This window comes from Cavia porcellus, unplaced genomic scaffold, assembly GCF_034190915.1.
Source record: "Cavia porcellus strain 051 isolate PalLab524CR breed Dunkin Hartley unplaced genomic scaffold, mCavPor4.1 scaffold_25, whole genome shotgun sequence".
In the NCBI taxonomy this organism is placed as follows: Eukaryota; Metazoa; Chordata; class Mammalia; order Rodentia; family Caviidae; genus Cavia; species Cavia porcellus.
In genome coordinates, this window is record NW_026947508.1 from 47,113,972 (window position 1) to 47,131,860 (window position 17,889).

Here is a 17,889-nt window from a genome sequence, read left to right on the forward strand (position 1 = left end):
CCATTTGTGTTTAATCTGCAGTCCATGTGGATTCGTTGATTCCTGTGGTTTTCAGTACTCTAGAATTCATTACACCCTTAATTATTTTGGCGGTCAAATCGTCACATATTGGCTAATAAGAGCTCCTTCAAACTGGCTCCTTTTCTTTCCTCTGGTGGTACTAGGGATCAGAATTACATTCTGTAATTAAAATGCTCGAATATCTAGCTGTGAGGTCTGTTCGACTTGCTTTGTTTAGTTGATTTCTTCCTTGTTCTCTGGACAGTCTTAGTGTTTGAGTACGCTGTCCGTGCAGTTCCTACAGTGTCTGATTTAATGCAGGGATAGGCTGTATTTGTGCAAAGGTTTTTGTAATCAGCCATATTGTGAATTAGGGTTTTTATCACCAGTATTTGTGAGGTTTTTGGCTTTGTCTTGCCTGAATCCTAGCCCCTGGAACTTCTTTTAGTTTTGAAAAGTTTTCTAGGATGATAGTTTCAAATAGTTCATTTTTTCAACAAAAACTTCAATTTTAAATATGTTAGACCTTCTTTGTTTTTTGGAATTACAGGCATGTGCCACCACGTCTGGCTCAACTCTGCCTGTTTGAGAGGGTTTTATCTTTTTCTTTCTTTCTTTTTTTGGTGCCAGGGATTGAACTCACAACTGTGTGCTTGCAAGGCAGGTGCTTTTACCGCTAAGCTAAATCCCCAGCCCCATGTTTTCTTTTTATATACCACAGTGCATCTTGAGAATAATTAAGTTTGAAATACTTTGTTGTAATTTTCTTCTGTTTATGGGAAGACTTTTTCTTAGTTAAAATGTGTAGGCATTTATTTTCTAATTTCTTTTTTTGGTACCAGGGATATTAAACTCAGAACCTCAAGCTTGCCAGGCAGGCACTGTGCCGTATCTCTGGCCCTGCTTTTTGGTTTTTTGAGACAGGCTCTGACAATGCAGTTCAGGGGAGCCTTGAACTCAACAGTATAACTCTGATTGACTTTGAATTTGAGGCAATCCTCCTGCCTCAGCCTCCCGAGTGCTGGGATTACAGGTGTGTGCCACCACACCCAGCTTATTTGAGCTACTGAGCTAAATCCCTGGCCCCTTTGCTAATTTCTTATTATCATTTTATGTAGAATTGATCAGGGTCTTATTTCTTGGCACCTCGTTGACAGGATTCCTAATTAAAAGCAATCTTGTCATTTTAGGCAAGTGAGATTTTATCAAGAGGAAAATGTTATTGCTTATGGTAGGATAGAGAATGATTTTTTTGTTCTTTTTTTTTTTTTTTTTTTTTGGGGTACTGGTACTGGGATTTGAACTCATGACCTTGCACTTGCCAAGCAGGCACTTACATCACTGAACTAAACCCCCAAGCCCCCCCTTTTTTTTTTGTCTTTTAGAGATAGGGTCTCACTCTGCAGTTTAGGCTGGCCTTGAACTCATAGTGATCCTCCTGCCTCAGCCTCCCAAGTGGGGAATGTTTTTAGTTTGACATTGTAGAATTCTTGTCCCCTATCCTCTGCCCCACTGCCATTTCCATCTTTTTTTTTTTTTTTTTACTAATCATAAATCTGAAAACTGGGTCACATCTAATTTTACTTAAATGATTTGTTGACTTTATGGTTTGGAAAGAAGATGGGGGAAGAGTTTGGGGGGGCAAATACCTTTCAGACCCAATATTTATGTAGACTGTTGGATATATATACTTCAGCGATAGAAGGAAAAATTATAATGCTAAACAAATAAAAGAATATTTCTCACAGCTGCTGCTTCATATTATTTTATGAGGCCTTGTTCATAAGTTTTTCTGTTTGAGTACTTAGAAAAGATATGCATTCATGATTATTGGTTGTTGAGAAATTTACATGTTATTCATCATTCAGTTGAGGTCTCAACTGTAATGTAGTTGTTTGTTTGTTTGTTTTGTTTTTTTCCGGCTTGTTGAGACAAGGTTTCACTATGCAGTTCAGGCTGGGCTTGAATTCACTTCTGTAGCCGCGGCTGGCCTTGAACTGGCAGGGATCCACCTGCCTCAGTATCCCAAAGGCTGGGATTACAGGTGTGTGCCATTACACCTGGCCTGAGTATTTGATTGTGAGGCCACTGCTTAATTGTTTTGTTAAATTAACATCACACTTTAAAAAAAAATTACCATCACACTTAATCTCTTTGGATGTACAGGTAAGAAAATGAGGTTAATGAAATCATTAATCATTTGGAACAATGTCTCAGTCAGAACCTCCTAAATAGTCTGGAACGTTTAATTGGACCCCTGTGACACTGTTTCAAGCCCTGGGAGCTCAAAAAAGACCGCTTGGCTGACCAGTGGACCCATGAAGGTTGTGTTTTTCAGGTTGCTGGAGGAGCCAATATGAGTCAGATTTCTGAAGCACTGAGCCGATACAGGAACAGGTCATGTTACATGAAGGAAGCTCTCTACAGACTCTTCACAGAGACGTTTTCAGTACATGTAACCATGCCTGCCATTTTAAAGGTAATTGCGTCTCAGAAAGGCAGTCTGGATTACTGCATCTTACTTGGTTCAGTGAAAAGTTGTCCACCAGCCAGCCATACCACAGGACCTTTAATGCCTTGTTCTGTAATGAGTCAAGGGCACTCATCAAAAAGGAAATCAGTGTTCACTCTACCAGCTTGTCTCTTGCTTTCCGTATCTGAAGTTACTCGAGGAGCTAGGGATGTACCTCAGTGATAAAGTGGTTGCTTACTGTGGACGAAGCCATGGGTTTGAGCTCCAATCCTGTTAGGGGTGGAGGGAGAAAATGTGAATATGAATGAATTCAAATTAAGAATTTGGTTTGAGGATGTATGGTTCGTATCTAAATGTTTTCCTGAAGGCTCATGCTCATGGGTAGGGCTTTGGGGAGGTGACTGAGTCATTGGGACTAATCCACTTGAGTATACAGTTAAACACACTGCTGGGAGGTGGAGCCTGATTCCCAAGGAGCTGTGTGCTTGGGGGTATGTTCTGGAAGGGTCCATCCTGCTCCTTTTGATTTTTGGGATGGTATCTTGCAGCGTAGTTAAGGTTGTCCTTGAACTCACTGTGTGGTCCAAACTGGCTTCAAACTTGCGGCAGTCCTCCTTCCTCAGCTCTCTGAGTGCTAGGGTTGCTGGTATGTGCGCCACACCTGGCTGTCCCTTGTCTCTTGATCTGTCTGTTTCTTGTCTGTCATGCCATAAGCAACCCTTCTCTACCATGGTGACCAGCGTTGGAGCCAGTTAACTATGAACTGAAACTTTACAAACCTTTCTTCTTTACAAACCTTTCTTCCTTTTAGTTGTGGTTGTTGAGCATTGTATCTCAGCACTGAGGAAAGAAGTAACACAGGTTTTGGTAGCAGAAGTGGGGTTGTTGCTGTGACTCCCTGACCATGTAGTTCAGAAGCTTTCAGAACTGGCTCATAGGACTTTGGAAAGGCTCAGAGATGCCACCCAAGAATGTCATCCAAACTCGGTGGATGTTTCTGATTAGAACTTAGAAGACCAGAATTCTTATAAAAAGCAGATGGAAATGACCAGGCTCAGGAAGTTTCCGTTGGGAACAAAGACTCCATTGACAGTTGGACTCCTGGCCATGAATGTTATGCTTTGCCAGAAAATTTGTCTACATTATGTTGCTGTCCTGAGATTGTGAGGGAGACTGAGATTAAGAACCGAAGACTAATTAACCTGGCAGAGGAAATGTTTTTGTTGTTGTCGTTAGCAGGAATTAAACTCAGGACCTCACACTTGTCGGGCAGGCACTTGTACCACTGAGCTGTATCCCTGGCCCAGGCAGAGGAAATTTGTGAGGCAGCCTAATGCTGAAGCTTTGGCATGCGTATTGCTAAGGAGTGTTGCCCAGCTTTACCTTGGAAATAAAGAGCAAAAGATGTAGCCAAATGATTCAACATGTTCACAGTGGGGCTGTAATTCATATGTTTTGCTGTCAGGTGGCTCTGAGTTGAATTGACTTCCATCAGGCAGCTTGAGCCACTTCTCAGGGAGTCTTTGATTACACTAATACAAAGAAAAGTATTGATTTAGCAGACCGGATTGTCATCATAGTCTAGTTCTTAAGGAAACTGTTTAGGCTGGGGATTTAGCTCAGCAGCCAAAGTGCTTGCCTGGCAAGTGCAAGGTCATTAGTTTGATCCCCAGTACCAAAAAGAAAACCAACTGTTTAAATGGTATAAAAAATTGTAATCAGCTGATTTGTGATATAGCAGTCACAAATACATATTATAATGGGATACTTGTAAGATTTGCATGCCAGAGGTTAAAACTTTTTTTGGTTTTTTGAGCCAAGAGTCTGGCTATACAGTTCATGCTGACCTTGATCTCACAAAGTAGTCAATGTTGGTCTTTGAACTTACAGTCATCCTTCTTTCTCAGCCTCCCAAAGGCTAGGATTACAGGTGTGTATCACCACACCTGGCAAAAATCAATTAGTGTTAGACTGTTAATCATGAAGAAATGCTATTGGATGCAAATTACTTGAAAAGACTTCCTTTATAAAATCTTATTTAGGATTGACAAAAAATGTACACAAGCAATGTAGACAATATTACTGAAAATTGTCTGAAAAAATGAGTGCTGTTGTGGCCAAAAACAAAAAAACCAAACATGATATTTCATGTACTCTGCACAAATCAGCCACCTTCATGTATAAAAGGTTGTAAAAAAAATTATAAATACAAATTACTTGTGAAATAAATTTGTTAGTTGTAATAATTTTGATTGGTGTGAATGGTATGAATAATTTATATTTGGGTAGATTCCAGCAACTAACTGGATTTGGTCCATTTCTAGATTTTTTATTAACTTTAGTAGTAAAAAGACCAAACTGTCTGATGGGACAGTCATAAACTTATCGCAGGTGGTTCAAGTTGGTGGGGACATGTTAAAAACTTTTTGAGTTTGGCCAGAAAGAAAGCTTAGATAAAGTTGGGGCCTGCAAAGTCGGAGCAGATGAGAGCTTAGTAGCTGAGGTAAAAAGAAACCCAATACTTTTTTTTGCAGGACAGTGGGAAAAATGGCTTTGAGGGCATCACTGGGACAGCAAGATCCCTCCCTTCGCAGGCTTAATTGTGAAAGCTGAAAGACTTTGCTCTGAGAGGTGCATCCTAGGGCATCCGTCGGAGTACTGTTTCCTTAAGGAACTGATGGCCCAGGATTCAGTTTACCCTGCACAGCCACCCAGGTACTCCAGGCCCCTGCAGCAAGATGCAAAAGTGCTCAGCAACTGTTGCAGCTGGGGGCGGACCATGGCATCTTCCACATGATGCTGGTTTTAGATGCATGCAGAATGCAAGGGTTGTTGGGTCAGGAGGGCATCCACCCAAGTTTTAGGAAAAGATCTGGGAGGTCAGGCAGTGTGCCCTGAGAGGGCAGTATGTGAAGCTGTGAGGGTGAAGCCAGAAGGGGAGTGGAGACCCTCAGATGGTCAGTTGTCTGAGGAAAAGGTGCAAACAATGAGCAAAGCCAGCCCAAGAGAGATACCACGGGTGCTACACCACTGGCCATGCTGTAAGGACAGGCCACCAAGCTCTCTGAAGTGTACATCTCACCCGTTTGTCCCAGTCTGGCAGCACAGAACTAAGAGACGTAATGTTTGCCCTGCTGAGTTTTGGTCTTACTTTGGCATCATTCCTTTCTTTCCCCACATGGGGGAAAGGATGTGTATCCTGTGCCGTTATATGTTGGCAGTGTTTAACTCTCTTTTGATTTTTACAGGGACTCACAGGAGTTTGCCTTGAGTCTCAAAGGAGACTTTGAACTTAGATTTTTCAGCAGTGCTGGAACTGTTAAGGCTTTGGCAACTTGTAGAGATAGACTAAATGCATTTTACAGTTAATGTGCGTAAGAGTTTTGGGAGCTGGGGTAGAATTAACATCTAACAACCTCATCTTATAGGTGGGCTCTTGGGAGGTGGTGGGTCATGGGAACTAATCCACTGATGAGCTTATAGCTCAATGTCCTGTGGGGAGGCACAGCTGATCTGAGAGGAGGTGGGTCTCGCGGGGTGTGACTCAGAAGGTCTGTCTTCCTCCCAGCTCCCTTGATCTTTCTCTTTGTGTCTCTGTCTGTCTCTGTCTCTCTGTCCTTCTCCTTCCTATCTGCCATCCATGAGCATTCTTTTTCAGCTATGCGTCTTTGCTATGCTGTCTGTCTTTGAACTGAAACCTTTACAAACTGTGAGCCAAAATACACTTGTCCTGCTTCAATTTATGGCTGTCAGGTATTGCGTCTTAGTGATAAGTCAGCAGAGGATCACTGTGCTATTTTGTCCAAAATAGGATGGAAGCATGTGTTAATATGAATTTGCTTCTTATGTATTCATTTATTCCTAAAGAACAATCTGACATCTGATTGTCTTTTTCTTTTTTCAGTGGTGTTGTGGATCAAATCCTGGACTAATGTATGTTAGGCAAGCACTCTACCACTGAGCTTGACCCCGGCCCCTAAAATCTGATTTTCTGAGTGAAAATAAAGTAAAATAAAACAAAATCACTTGAAAGTGGCCAAATCTACAATTCAAAGTATTTTATGAATCAAATAAAATGCTAGTTTTTGCCTTGGCCTTAGGGAAAAATAAATTTATTTTAAATATTATCAAAAGTAGTTGTTTGGGAAAGGAACTTCATGTATCTTATTCATTTTTCTTTTGTGAAAGTGTGTTTTCTTTCTGTGGTGATGAAACATAGGGCCCCTTACATACTTTTATTTTTTTGGTACCGAGAATTGAACTCAACCTTAACTGCTTGCCAGGTAGGCATTTATGCCTCTGAGCTAAATCCCTGACCCTCTAATCCTCTGACCTCTTACGCGATAGGCAAACGTTTAGCCACTGAGCCACACCCCTAGCCTTGTGTGTGTGTATTTTAACTACAGTTATGAAAAATTAAAACATGAAGCATCTTTTAAAAATTGATGCTTGTAATATTCTGCGGTTCCTTAAACATGTGGCAGGACTAGCATAGCTCAGTGGGGGAGATTTGCCTAGCATTGCCTCACTTCCAGTCCCAGTACCACCAAAGCTGTTTCTTTTGCGGCATAAGAAAATTAAATTTGTTCACAATTTAGATACTTAAATGCAGTACTGTGGCCAGGCATGGTAGTGTGCAGCTGTGATCCCAGTTCCTTGGAGAGGCTAGAGCACGGGGATCAGAACTTTGAGCCCAGCATGGGCAACTTAGAGAGACTCTGACTCAAAATTTTAAAAAAGGGTTAAGGGGAGGTAGAGAATGTAGCTCCAAGGTGGAGGCCCGAGTTCAATTCCCAGTACTACCACCGATCAGATCAATCAGTTGATGAATTGATTGATTGATAGAAATGCGAGAGATCTTGGTCCTGATTCATGACAGTATCGATAGCATACTCTCCAGGCGATCTCTGCTTTGTGGAGGAAAGAGATCACTGCGTGTCTCGGTGTTGGAGTAAGAAGAATCTAAGCTTAGAACCTCGCCCTGGTTTTGCGTTTGTGTTCTTGGTTTCCCATTGTCTGGCCTCATTGTACTTTACTACGGTAGTTTTCAAATTCTTGCTCTTCTGTTGGTGGACTCACTCATCCTTTGTCTGCCTTGTGTTTGTTCTTGTCACCTATTACTTCCTGGGAGGCCCCTCTCCCTGTGGCCCCATCTCTGCTTCCCACCTACCTTCCTGGTGTCTCTGCTGAGTGAAGACCTGCATGAGTGCACCCGGGGGGCCGCCCTCGGACTGTTGCTTCACTCAGGCCTCTTTCTTTGGCATTTTCCGGTTTTGTGGTTTAATATCCCTCATGGTGTGCTGGCGTGCCCTGTTTTCCTTACGTGGTTTTCTGCTAAGGAATGAGGTAGAACTTTGATTCACACTTGCGTCCGCTGCAGCTCCTTGTGCAATAAATGTGAATAAATATGTGCAATAATAATAAGTAATAAATAATAAATGTGAATAAATAATGTGCAATAAATGTGAAGTGCAATAAATGGCTGTGAAGTGAGTTTCACAGAGGAGGGAAAGGACTTGCCTAGAGCCGCACGGTTGGTTCCCGGCTGCGTGTAAATAAGAAAGTATTGATGCAAACCTTGCTGTCTTCAAAGAGTAAGTACTGAGGGTGGGGAAGTAGCTGTTTCATGAGGTGTTTTCACCAGCCAAAACAAACACAGAGAAGACTGATGGTGTTCTCATGTGCCATTAAATAAATCGACTTTGTCTTCAGCTCGTCGCTGTAGGAATGAGGAATCACCCTTCGGACTTGGCGGTGCAGTTCACAGCCAGCGCCTGCGCCCTCAATTTAACGCGCCAGGGCCTGGCCCGGGGGATGCCCGTGCGCCTGTTGTCGGAAGTCACCTGTCTCCTTTTCAAGGCGCTGAGAAATTTCCCCAGTTACCAGCAGGTAATTTGAGATGAATATTGTGCTTGTTTGATGCTTTGTTAAAAAGCAAACTTTTATTTATTTCTTTTTTAAATTTTAAAGAGAAAAACTATAAAACAGAATTTCAAAACAAGCTAATAGGAGGGGCCGGGGATTTAGCTCTGCGGCATAAGTGCCTGCCTGGCAAGTGCAAGGTCCTGAGTTCGATTCTGGGTACCAAAAACATAAACTAGGAAGGCAATAAAAGTTAATATACTAATATAATAATAATATATTATTATCTTTAAATAAAAGTATTCAGAGTACAACATATAGGCATTTAATTGTTCAAATCATTTGTGCTTTTTACCCTCATGAAAAATATGTATTATTTAGATTTTCTGTTTTTTTATTCTCCCAGAGAGAGGGAGGACAAAAGGAGAGAGGGGCGGGGGGGGGGGGGATGGAGAACTCAAAAGCAGATAAGGATTTCATATTTGTTAGAGGAAGTATGGGTAAGCAATAAAGATAAAAAGTTTCAAACTCTTATAAACCAGTTACCCAGAAACATCTTTTAACAATTCAGCATATCTTTATAGTCTTAAAATTCTTGACCTTTTGTGCATGCTTGAAAGTTAGGTTGAAAAGCGAAAACCACAAAACTTCTAGAAGAAAACAAAATATTTTTAACTCGGCTAGCAAATTTTTTTAGGATATAAAAAACTACATCTTTAAAAACAAAACAAAACAACCCTAAAGCATGGCACCGAGGCACAAGCCTATAATTCCAACTACTTGGAAGACAGGCTAGAGGATTATAGACTCAAGGCCAGCCTGGACAGTTTATCAAAACATCACATCACAGTTTTAGAAAGTTTCAAAAAGGGGGGCAGGGGGCCGGGGATTTAGCTCAGTGGCATAAGCGCCTGCCTAGCAAGGGTGACGTTGTGAGTTCGATCCCCCGTACCAAAAAAGTGGGAGCAGGCATGGTGGTAAATACCCGTAATCCCAGCACTGTGGGAGTCTGAGGCAAGAAGAGTTCAAGCTTGAGTCCAGTCTGGGCAACTTCGTGACTTAATGAGAGTGGGTCTTAAAATTGAGGGCTGGGACAGAGTTCAGGATAGAATCCCAGGATTCAATACTGCAAAACAAAATAGTGGGGCTGGAGAGGCCTGGGTATCATTTGCCAGCACTTAAGGGTGTGGGTAACCCATCAAAAGTAAAGATTGTTGATACACCAAAAAATATCTTCAAGGATTTGAAGATGCTCAATATATGTACTTATCAGGGAAATTCAGCTTAAAACTATCGTGAAATATCGCAACTCATAGAGATCATTATATTTCTCTTAGATTGGCTATAAAGTTAAAACATGACTATAGCAGGGTATGCAACAACTGAGATTCTTTCTTTCTTTCTTTCTTTCTTTTTTTTTTTTTTTGGTTTTTTGAGACAGGATTTCACTATGTAGCTCAGGCTGGCCTTGAACTCTCTTTGTAGTCCAGGCTGGCCTTGAATTTTCAGCAGTCCTCCTGCCTCAGCCCTGCTGAGTGTTGGGATTAGATGTGTGTGCTACCATGCCTGGCTGAAATTCTTATATTAATAGTAAGGTGTAAAATGATACAAGCACCAGATCAACAGTTGTAATCTCTACACTTTTTTTTTTTTTTTGGTCTTTTTCCTTTTTATTGGTACCAGGGATCGAACTCAAGACTGCCTGCTTGTAAAGCAGGCGCTTATGCCGCTGAGCTAAATCCCCAGCCCCTGTAATCTCTACACTTGATCTTAGCCAAAAGGCCGGGGAGCAATACCAGTGGTAATTTCTTTAGAAGTAAAATACCCACTTTCCATACCCATCTTGCTGTTTTCTGAAAAGAGACGAAAGCTTATGTTTATATAAAGACTTATATATGAATGTTCATAGTAACTTTATTTCTGATCACAGAAAACTGAAATCATCCTAAATGCCCAACAACAGATGAAAAAACAAGTTGTGATTATTTATATAAGGAAACGGTATTTGGCACAGAAAGAATGGAGTACTGGTAGCTACAACACGGATGAATTTCAAAAACATTTGCCAAGTAAAATATGTGCAGTGTAGAAAATGTATGGTTTTACTTATCTGAAAGTTTAAAATCAGACTTTATAACAGTGTAATTTTCTGGGGTTGCAGCTTGAAAGTTGGGATTCCTCAGAAGGACCCTGGTAAAACTCTGGGGGTAATGGAAGTGGCTTTTTTTTTTTTTTTTTTTTTTGTCTTTTTCATTTTTATCGGTACCAGGGATCGAACTCACGACCGCCTGCTTGCAAGGCAGGTGCTTATGCCGCTGAGCTAAATCCCCAGCCCCTTTTTTTGTTTTGTTTTAATATATTTATTAATTTTTGAGACAAGGTCTTGCTTTGTAGTTCAGGCTGGCCTTGAACTTGCAGCGATCCCTCTGCCTCAGCCTCCCAAGTACTGGGATTACAGGTCTTCACCTCCATACCAGGCTCAACGGAAATGTTTTTAAAATTGACTGTAGTGATGGTTACACAGGTGAATAAACTTGGCAGCTCCAATTGAAATGCTTCCTTGTAATGTGAGTCAGTTTTGAAAAAATAAAGGAGGCCCTTTAAGAAATCTGTATTTTTGCCTAGTCTTGGAAACTGTGAGATCCTAGCCTAGCCTTTGTGGGGGTTTTTGTTTTGTTTTTTAGCAGTGGCAAAGTTTATTTGAAAAAGTAAAAGTGAAGCATGGGGGGGGAGACAGTATGGGGGCTGGGGACCTAGCTCAGTGGCATAAGCACCTGCCTTGTAAGCAGGCAGTCGTGAGTTCAATCCCTGGTACGGATTAAAAAACTAATAATAAAAGTAAGAAAGAGTGAGGGAGAAACTGGCTCTGCAGAGTGAGCTTGGGCTAAGGAAAACAGGAAAAAGCAAGATCAAAGGACCCCCTGGAGAATGCAGGGCCGGTTATCAGGGCAGTTATCAGGGCGAAAGTCTGGGAGCTTGTGTGGCAGGCATCAAAGTGGTAGGATTAAACAGAAAGACTTGAAAGGCCTGGGTCCACTGCAGACTGTAAACAGAACACTGCACTGTTAGCACCATCAAAATGCTTAGAACCTGTTTTTTAGAGTGAACTGTTACATTGACTCACAGTTTCTTTTATTCTCTAAAAGTTACAGAAGAATTGTCTTCTCTCCTTAACCAATTCCAGAATTCTTATGGATGTGCCATTCGACAGGCAAGTATGAATAAAGCTTGCTCACTCACTCATTGGGCATCCTCCGATCCCTCCTCATGGCTTTTGGCTGTCAGCAGAGGCGTGATTAAGGCTAAGGTACGGGGAGAAGTCACTCCCTTGCGCCTCTTCCTCAGAGACGCGCTTGGAGGCAGTCTGGCTGCAGACGGCTTTCCTGTGTGATTCCAGTACTTGCTGTAAGTAAGGGCGTGTGCTCCAGAGTCACACCTGGACTCAGGTTCTAGCCCTTCCATTATCTTGGAGTGTAAGTTTCCCCATTTGTTTCCTTTCACGGTACTGTGAATTGAACCCAGGACCTTCTCACTGAGCTGCATCCTGGGCCCTTTTTGGTTTTTGAGACAGGTTCTGAGTCACTAAATTGCCAGGGTGGTCTCAAGCTTGTACTCCTCCTGCCTCAGCCTCCCAGAGTGCTGAGGTCACATGTGTGTGCCACCATGCTGACTAGTAGTGACTCTTAAGAGAATCACATGGGATGACTAGAAAGTATTTGCAATAGTGCCTATCTTAAGTATTGGTTTTCTAACAAATCTTAGCCATTTTAAAAATTTATTTTGACAGTAATTACTAACTTTAAAAATTATCCTATGCATTGTATAGGGATTCCTCTTGAGACATTTGTAATCTTGAGTGCCTCAGTTTAAGACATGTCTGCCAGTGCTGCACTAAGCACAGAAATGAAGCACAAACTGAGACTGAACCCCTTGTGTTGGCCATAGCTGAATTCGCTCTAGCTGAATGACATGTCTGGTGTTCCAGTGCTGTTTGCAGTTCAGATCACAAATTACTACTTCTGCGGCAACTCCCTCTCTTCTTCAGTCTCACTGTTACAAGAAATGAATGCTAATGGGGCTGGAGATTTAGCTCAGCGGCATAAGCACCTGCCTTGCAAGCAGGCGGTCATGAGTTCGATCCCCGGTACCGATAAAAAAAAAAAAAAGGAAAAAGAAATGAATGCTAAAATTTTGAAGTTTTCCTTGGATCTGTTGATCTTGTGTATTATGCTTGCTTTAAAATTAAAAAAAATTTTTTTCTTTTGCTGGGGATGGAGCCCAAGGCCTGGTATATGCTAGGCAAAGGCTCTCCCACTGAGCTACATCCCAACCTGGGCGCAGTGTCACACACTTCATGTAATTGTGGGTGAAATGAATTCTGCTTTTCAGGTTTAATGCTACCAGGTTTGTCTTAGGATGGCTGTACAGGTATGAGAACCCCAAGGTCCAGACCATGGTTGTGAGCATCGTCTCCATCCTTGCCCTGCAGGTGCGTGGCACTCAGGATGGCCATGGTTGGGGTTGCCATCTCCCTAGTCTGCCAGCTGGGACATTTCACCTGTGGCTTTTTGTTTGTTTTTAGCTGTCACGTGAGCAAGTCACACAGCTGCACGAAGACCTCTTCATGGCAGTGAAGGTGAGTTGAGTTGATAATTACTTTTTTTTTAAAAAATCAGTGATTTTGGGTTGGGGATTTAGCTCGCGGCATAAGCGCCTGCCTTGCAAATGCATGGTCGTGAGTTCGATCCCTGGTACCACTAAAAAAAAAAAAAACCAGTGATTTTAATTAATGCATTTGAAAAAAATTCTAAAAACCCCATTAAAATGAATAAGAATCACTGCCCTTAGGAAGTTCTATACCCTAATGCTGTTGACCACCACATTTCTTTTAAAAATGTTTATACTGCAGGGTTTTTTTATTTTACTAGTTTTGGGTATTACCAATTGATTTTGTTGTTACAGTAAATAAAAACTTAGCTGTCCTATATATAGTTTAAGTTTCTGTTTTCCTCATTCTTCAATAAATTTAGAGTACAGATGTATTTTATTTTATTTTGTATTGAGGATTGAACTCATGACCTCATGCTTGCTTGCCAGGCAAGTACTTATACCACTGAGCTAAATCTCCGACCTAAATTGCAAAATTTTTTTGTTGTTTGTTTGTATTTTTACCGGTACCAGGGATCGAACTCACAACCACAGGCTTGCAAGGCAGGCGCTTATGCCGCTGAGCTAAATCCCCAGCCCCTAAATTGCAAATTTTAATAAGTCAATAATATTATTTACATTAAGATCATGCCAACATTACTTACTAACAGATATACATTGTTTTATTTTTCAGTTCTTTTTAATTTAGAGGAATTTGAGTTGCCTTTTAAAATCTTTCAGGCTTGGAGATTGAACCCAGGGGTTTATGAGCTACAGGAGGCCACCCCGCACTCTTTTTCTCCTTCCGTCTCCGCTCGCACCATAAGGTCCTGCTGTGCTGCCTGAACAGCACACACACCGAGGGGACCTCAAACTCCAATCCTCCGGCTCCCAAATTGCTGAGATTGCGGGCGTGTGCCATCTGCTTGGCTTTTAAAGTCATTTGTATTTCGTGTTAACTATGTACCGTTTCTTTGGGGTCTTGATCTTTTTCTGATGGATAGTAGTTTTTTTTCCATGTTAAGGAAACGAGCTTTTTTCACTTTCATTTTGTGCAGTGCTGGGACTTTTAACCGAGAGGCTTAGACTTGCTGGGCGAGCATCTCTTGCTGCCGTCCAGCTGTCTCCCACCCTGCTTTTGACTTTTTGATGCATTCTGTTTTTCCTGTTTGCTGTTTATCTGTTATTACTTTGCTTATAGCATGTTTGGCAGTAATTTTTTCTGTGTTTGAAATTTTTTTATGTTTCTGGGATTAATGGCACACTTGGAAAAGTATTTTCTTGTTTTATAGAGCAGTTTTAAAAATTTTTATGTATTATTTTTATCTATGGCTTGCTTGCTTTCTTTCCTTCCCTGCTTCCCTTCCTGTCTCCCTTCTCTTTCCTTCCTTCCCTGCCTCCCCCTCCTCCTTTTCTCCCCCTCTCCCTCTCCCTTTCTTTGGTGGTCGTGCTGAGAACTGAACCCAGTGCCTGCTGTGGGAGACAACTCCAGTGACTCCCTTTGAATGTAAAACAATTACTGTGACTTTGATTATTTGGAGACTCATTTCCTTACACTGGTTTGTAAAAAGCTGGCTGGGTATTTCCTTCTCTCTTTAATTGGCTCTAAGCATTGTAAATAAGGCTAGCAGAGGTGATAATATGTAATCTCTAAAGCCAACCGACAATCCTGTTTCCTCACATAGTGTTCTCCATACAGTACAAAATGTGTACAGGATTTTAACACACAAGATGTTAGAGCCAGTAGTTCCGGGGATGTCAGCTGGGTGTGAGCCTCAAGGAAGAGGCCGGAGAGATCTTGTCTCTGTGGTGCAATGGGGTTAGCGCGTTCCTTCGTCTGTTAATTGAAAGAAAAGAGGCTGTGACTGCTCAGGGCACAAGAGTTTACATATCAAAAAGCAAAGGACAGCGTCCCAAAACAATTCCACTGCTACCCTAATTGGATTATGTAAATTGATCCTTCTGCACATCTTTATCTCTGCAATTTACAGAGATGCCATTCTTACACTTGGCCAGCCAGCTCAAGTTACTCACATAATTCCCTCCATCCTCACTGTCACTCATCCCTGAGCCACCCCCCTTCTCCACAAGATAATGAATTCTGGGAGAGGCCTAGGATCGAGGCCTTTGTCCGCATGTCCTCATGGGGATTGGCTGCCCTTAACTTTGAACATGTCTTGATGTCTTTAGTCTCGCCGTGGGTTGCATTGGTGGTGGTAGATTGGAATTAACTTGCTGGGATTCCAATGACGTCTCAGTGGGATTACAAATATAACCTTCTGGATTGTGAGGAAAACCAGAAGGAGGGTTACAATACTGGGATGACTGAACTCCATATTTGGGGTTATAGTACCTGCCACATGCCAGGCGAGTGTGCTGCCCCTCAGGTGCACCCCTAGCCCTCTTTCCCTTTTCAGTGTGTAAGTGTGAAAGGGTTTTGGCCCAGGCCGAACTCTGCAGCTGGTAAAGCCAAGGAGCTCCATCTCCCCCTCCCTTAGGAATCTACCTCTAGCGCCAAGACCAGTGGGCTACCTGTGCATCCCTAATGCCCCCTTGGGTTCCACCCCAGGCCGAGGCTACTTATGTGCCTCACTCCACGTGTTCCACAGAGAGATTGCCGGCCCGGGTGGAGATGCCACGCCCCAGGGGGTCGGGGGGGGGTGTCTCTCCCCGCGTTCTCAAAATAAAGGTCATTTGTATTTCATAATTCTTATCTTTTCAGCTGCTGCGGGTCCTCCTCCCCCCACAGTTCTACCAAAGTGGTGATTTAGATTCTTCTTTCTGAGATATAGGGGTCTGTGTTGGGCAGGATTCCTTTAGTTGGTCCGCGTGCCAGTGTGCCGGAAACAGCCACACGGTCTGTCCGCGTGCTTCAGTGCAGCCGGGCTCACACCAGTCACACTCTTCTCCGTATGTTTCCCTTGCCTCTACACTTTCACTGAAGTTTCCCTCTCTACTGTTACGCAGTTTTACCTTTATCATATATTAAATTTCCTTACATGTTTGCATCTGTTTTTGAACTTCATTGTTTTATTAAGTTACAACTAATTTCCAATTTTATAAATGCTTGGATATTTAAAATCTGTACTTTAGTTTCTTTCAGTTACCTGTTTTATATGTGCAACCATCAGACCTGGCTTGTCAAGTTCTAAAAAAAATTTTGTTATATTAAATTTGTAGGTTGACTTCAAAAAAACTACGATCCAATGATAGTGATTTTTTTTCTAAGAATAGGGCATGTTAGGGGCTGGGGATTTAGCTCAGTGGCATAAGCACCTGCCTTGCAAGCAGGTGGTCATGAGTTCGATCCCCGGTACCGATAAAAAAAAAAAAAAAGAATAGGGTATGTTATTCCATTTATGTAAGTTTCTTATATATCTCAGAAGAATATAGAACATTTTCTATTGGATATTTGTAACATTTGTTCCAAGACTTTTTTACCTTTTGCATTGGTGTTAGGAGTGGAATGTTTTGAATATTTGATATTCAACTAATAGGTTTATTCTGTTCCATTAGTTTGTATATCTGTTTTATAACAGGGCTAAAGTTGAGGATAAAAATAGGTGTAGAAACCAAGAGTGGCCGGGCGTGGTGGCTCACACCTGTAATCCCAGGAGCCTGACGTGAGAGGATCATGTGAGTTCGAGACCAGCCTGGGCTACAAAGTGAGCTCAAGGCCAGCCTCAACTGCATAGCAAGACCCCATCTCAAAAAAGACAAAAAAAGAAAGAAAGAAACCAAGAGTGATGTGGACCTGTCAGTTTCTGAGGTGCTTGAGATGTCAGGAAGGCAGTTTGAAATGTGGAATGAAGACTTGAATCTGACCAGACAGAAGTCGAGTCCTTAGATATTTTGCTGCTTTATTTTAGTGGTCTGGAGGGACAGACTCTGAGTACAGCAGGGTGATGGGTAAATGCAATGAGACGTGGAGGCAACTTTTTAAGTCTAGTTGAATGAGAAGGAAAGCAAAGAAATCTATGTAGTTTGTGTGTTTTTTAAGATGAATTATATCAAGACTTCTTGGTACTGAGGACTGAATGCAGGGCGTTCACACTGAGCTACATCACCAGCCCTTCTTATCTTTATGATGTGCTCTCTCAACACATTTGGTCCTTAGTAGGCAAAATATTTGAGGGAATCTCATTCTTTCTGATAATAAGCATATTCTGATGTCTGGTGCTGTTTTATTTTCTATGTCTTTTCACAAGCCTGTTCAGTGAAAATAGTTAGCTGTTTCCTGTCACATAACGCTGTTAATAGGCCTGAAAGAAGAAACTGTAAATGCCAGCTTAACTTGTCCAGACATAGTCTCATCTAAACTGAGATGCAGGCTCCGAGGAGTGAGCCAGAGCTGTCCCCAGGCCAGGCCACAAGCTGGACGCTGGCCCCGTGCGCAGTGCGGCCTTCCCTCCCGCCCTGTGCCCCCTTCCTTACCTGGCTGATGGAGTCTTGTTTCTTCATATTTAGTTACACATTACCTTCCCTCGCCCATCTTTTCTAAGTCCTTAAACTTTTATGGATTTCTTTCAGGACATTTGCCAAAACTTAAATTCATGTAGATGTGAAAAACCAACTTTTAATTTTGTTACTTGTTGGTTCTCTTTCTTACACAAATGAGTATCTGACTTACACATAGCAATGGCTGAATGTTCTCAGTCAAAAGTGGAAGAGGTAATATATATTTGACAGGAAGCGTGATCTTATCACCAGTCCAGAATTAAGTTAAGTGCTCAGTAAACTTCAACTAAATCTTTTTTTTCTAATTTCACATTGGAGATCAAACCCAGGGCTTCCTCAGACATGCTAGACAATTGCTGTACTGCTGAGCGTCACTCCTAGCCCCAAAACAGAAACTTTTGGGTATTTTTTTCTAGTTAATAATAAAAACCCTGAGCAGTAGGTATATT

At 41.9% G+C, this 17,889-nt stretch overlaps 1 protein-coding gene across 6 annotated transcripts in view; it reads left to right on the forward strand.

Annotated features, from left to right (window-relative positions):
- The window catches only part of Zyg11a (zyg-11 family member A, cell cycle regulator), a 49,154-nt gene that overhangs the window by 22,009 nt on the left and 9,256 nt on the right, over positions 1 to 17,889 (forward strand). For 5 of the 6 annotated variants that reach the window (XM_063236507.1, XM_063236511.1, XM_003463086.5 and 2 more), the window contains 5 exons: positions 2,339 to 2,479; positions 8,186 to 8,362; positions 11,482 to 11,546; positions 12,725 to 12,824; positions 12,918 to 12,971. In XM_063236507.1, coding sequence (XP_063092577.1) covers positions 2,339 to 2,479; positions 8,186 to 8,362; positions 11,482 to 11,546; positions 12,725 to 12,824; positions 12,918 to 12,971 — 537 coding nt within the window. The remainder of the gene's footprint in view (positions 1 to 2,338; positions 2,480 to 8,185; positions 8,363 to 11,481; positions 11,547 to 12,724; positions 12,825 to 12,917; positions 12,972 to 17,889) is intronic. The other variant, XM_063236508.1, reaches the window with a different exon arrangement.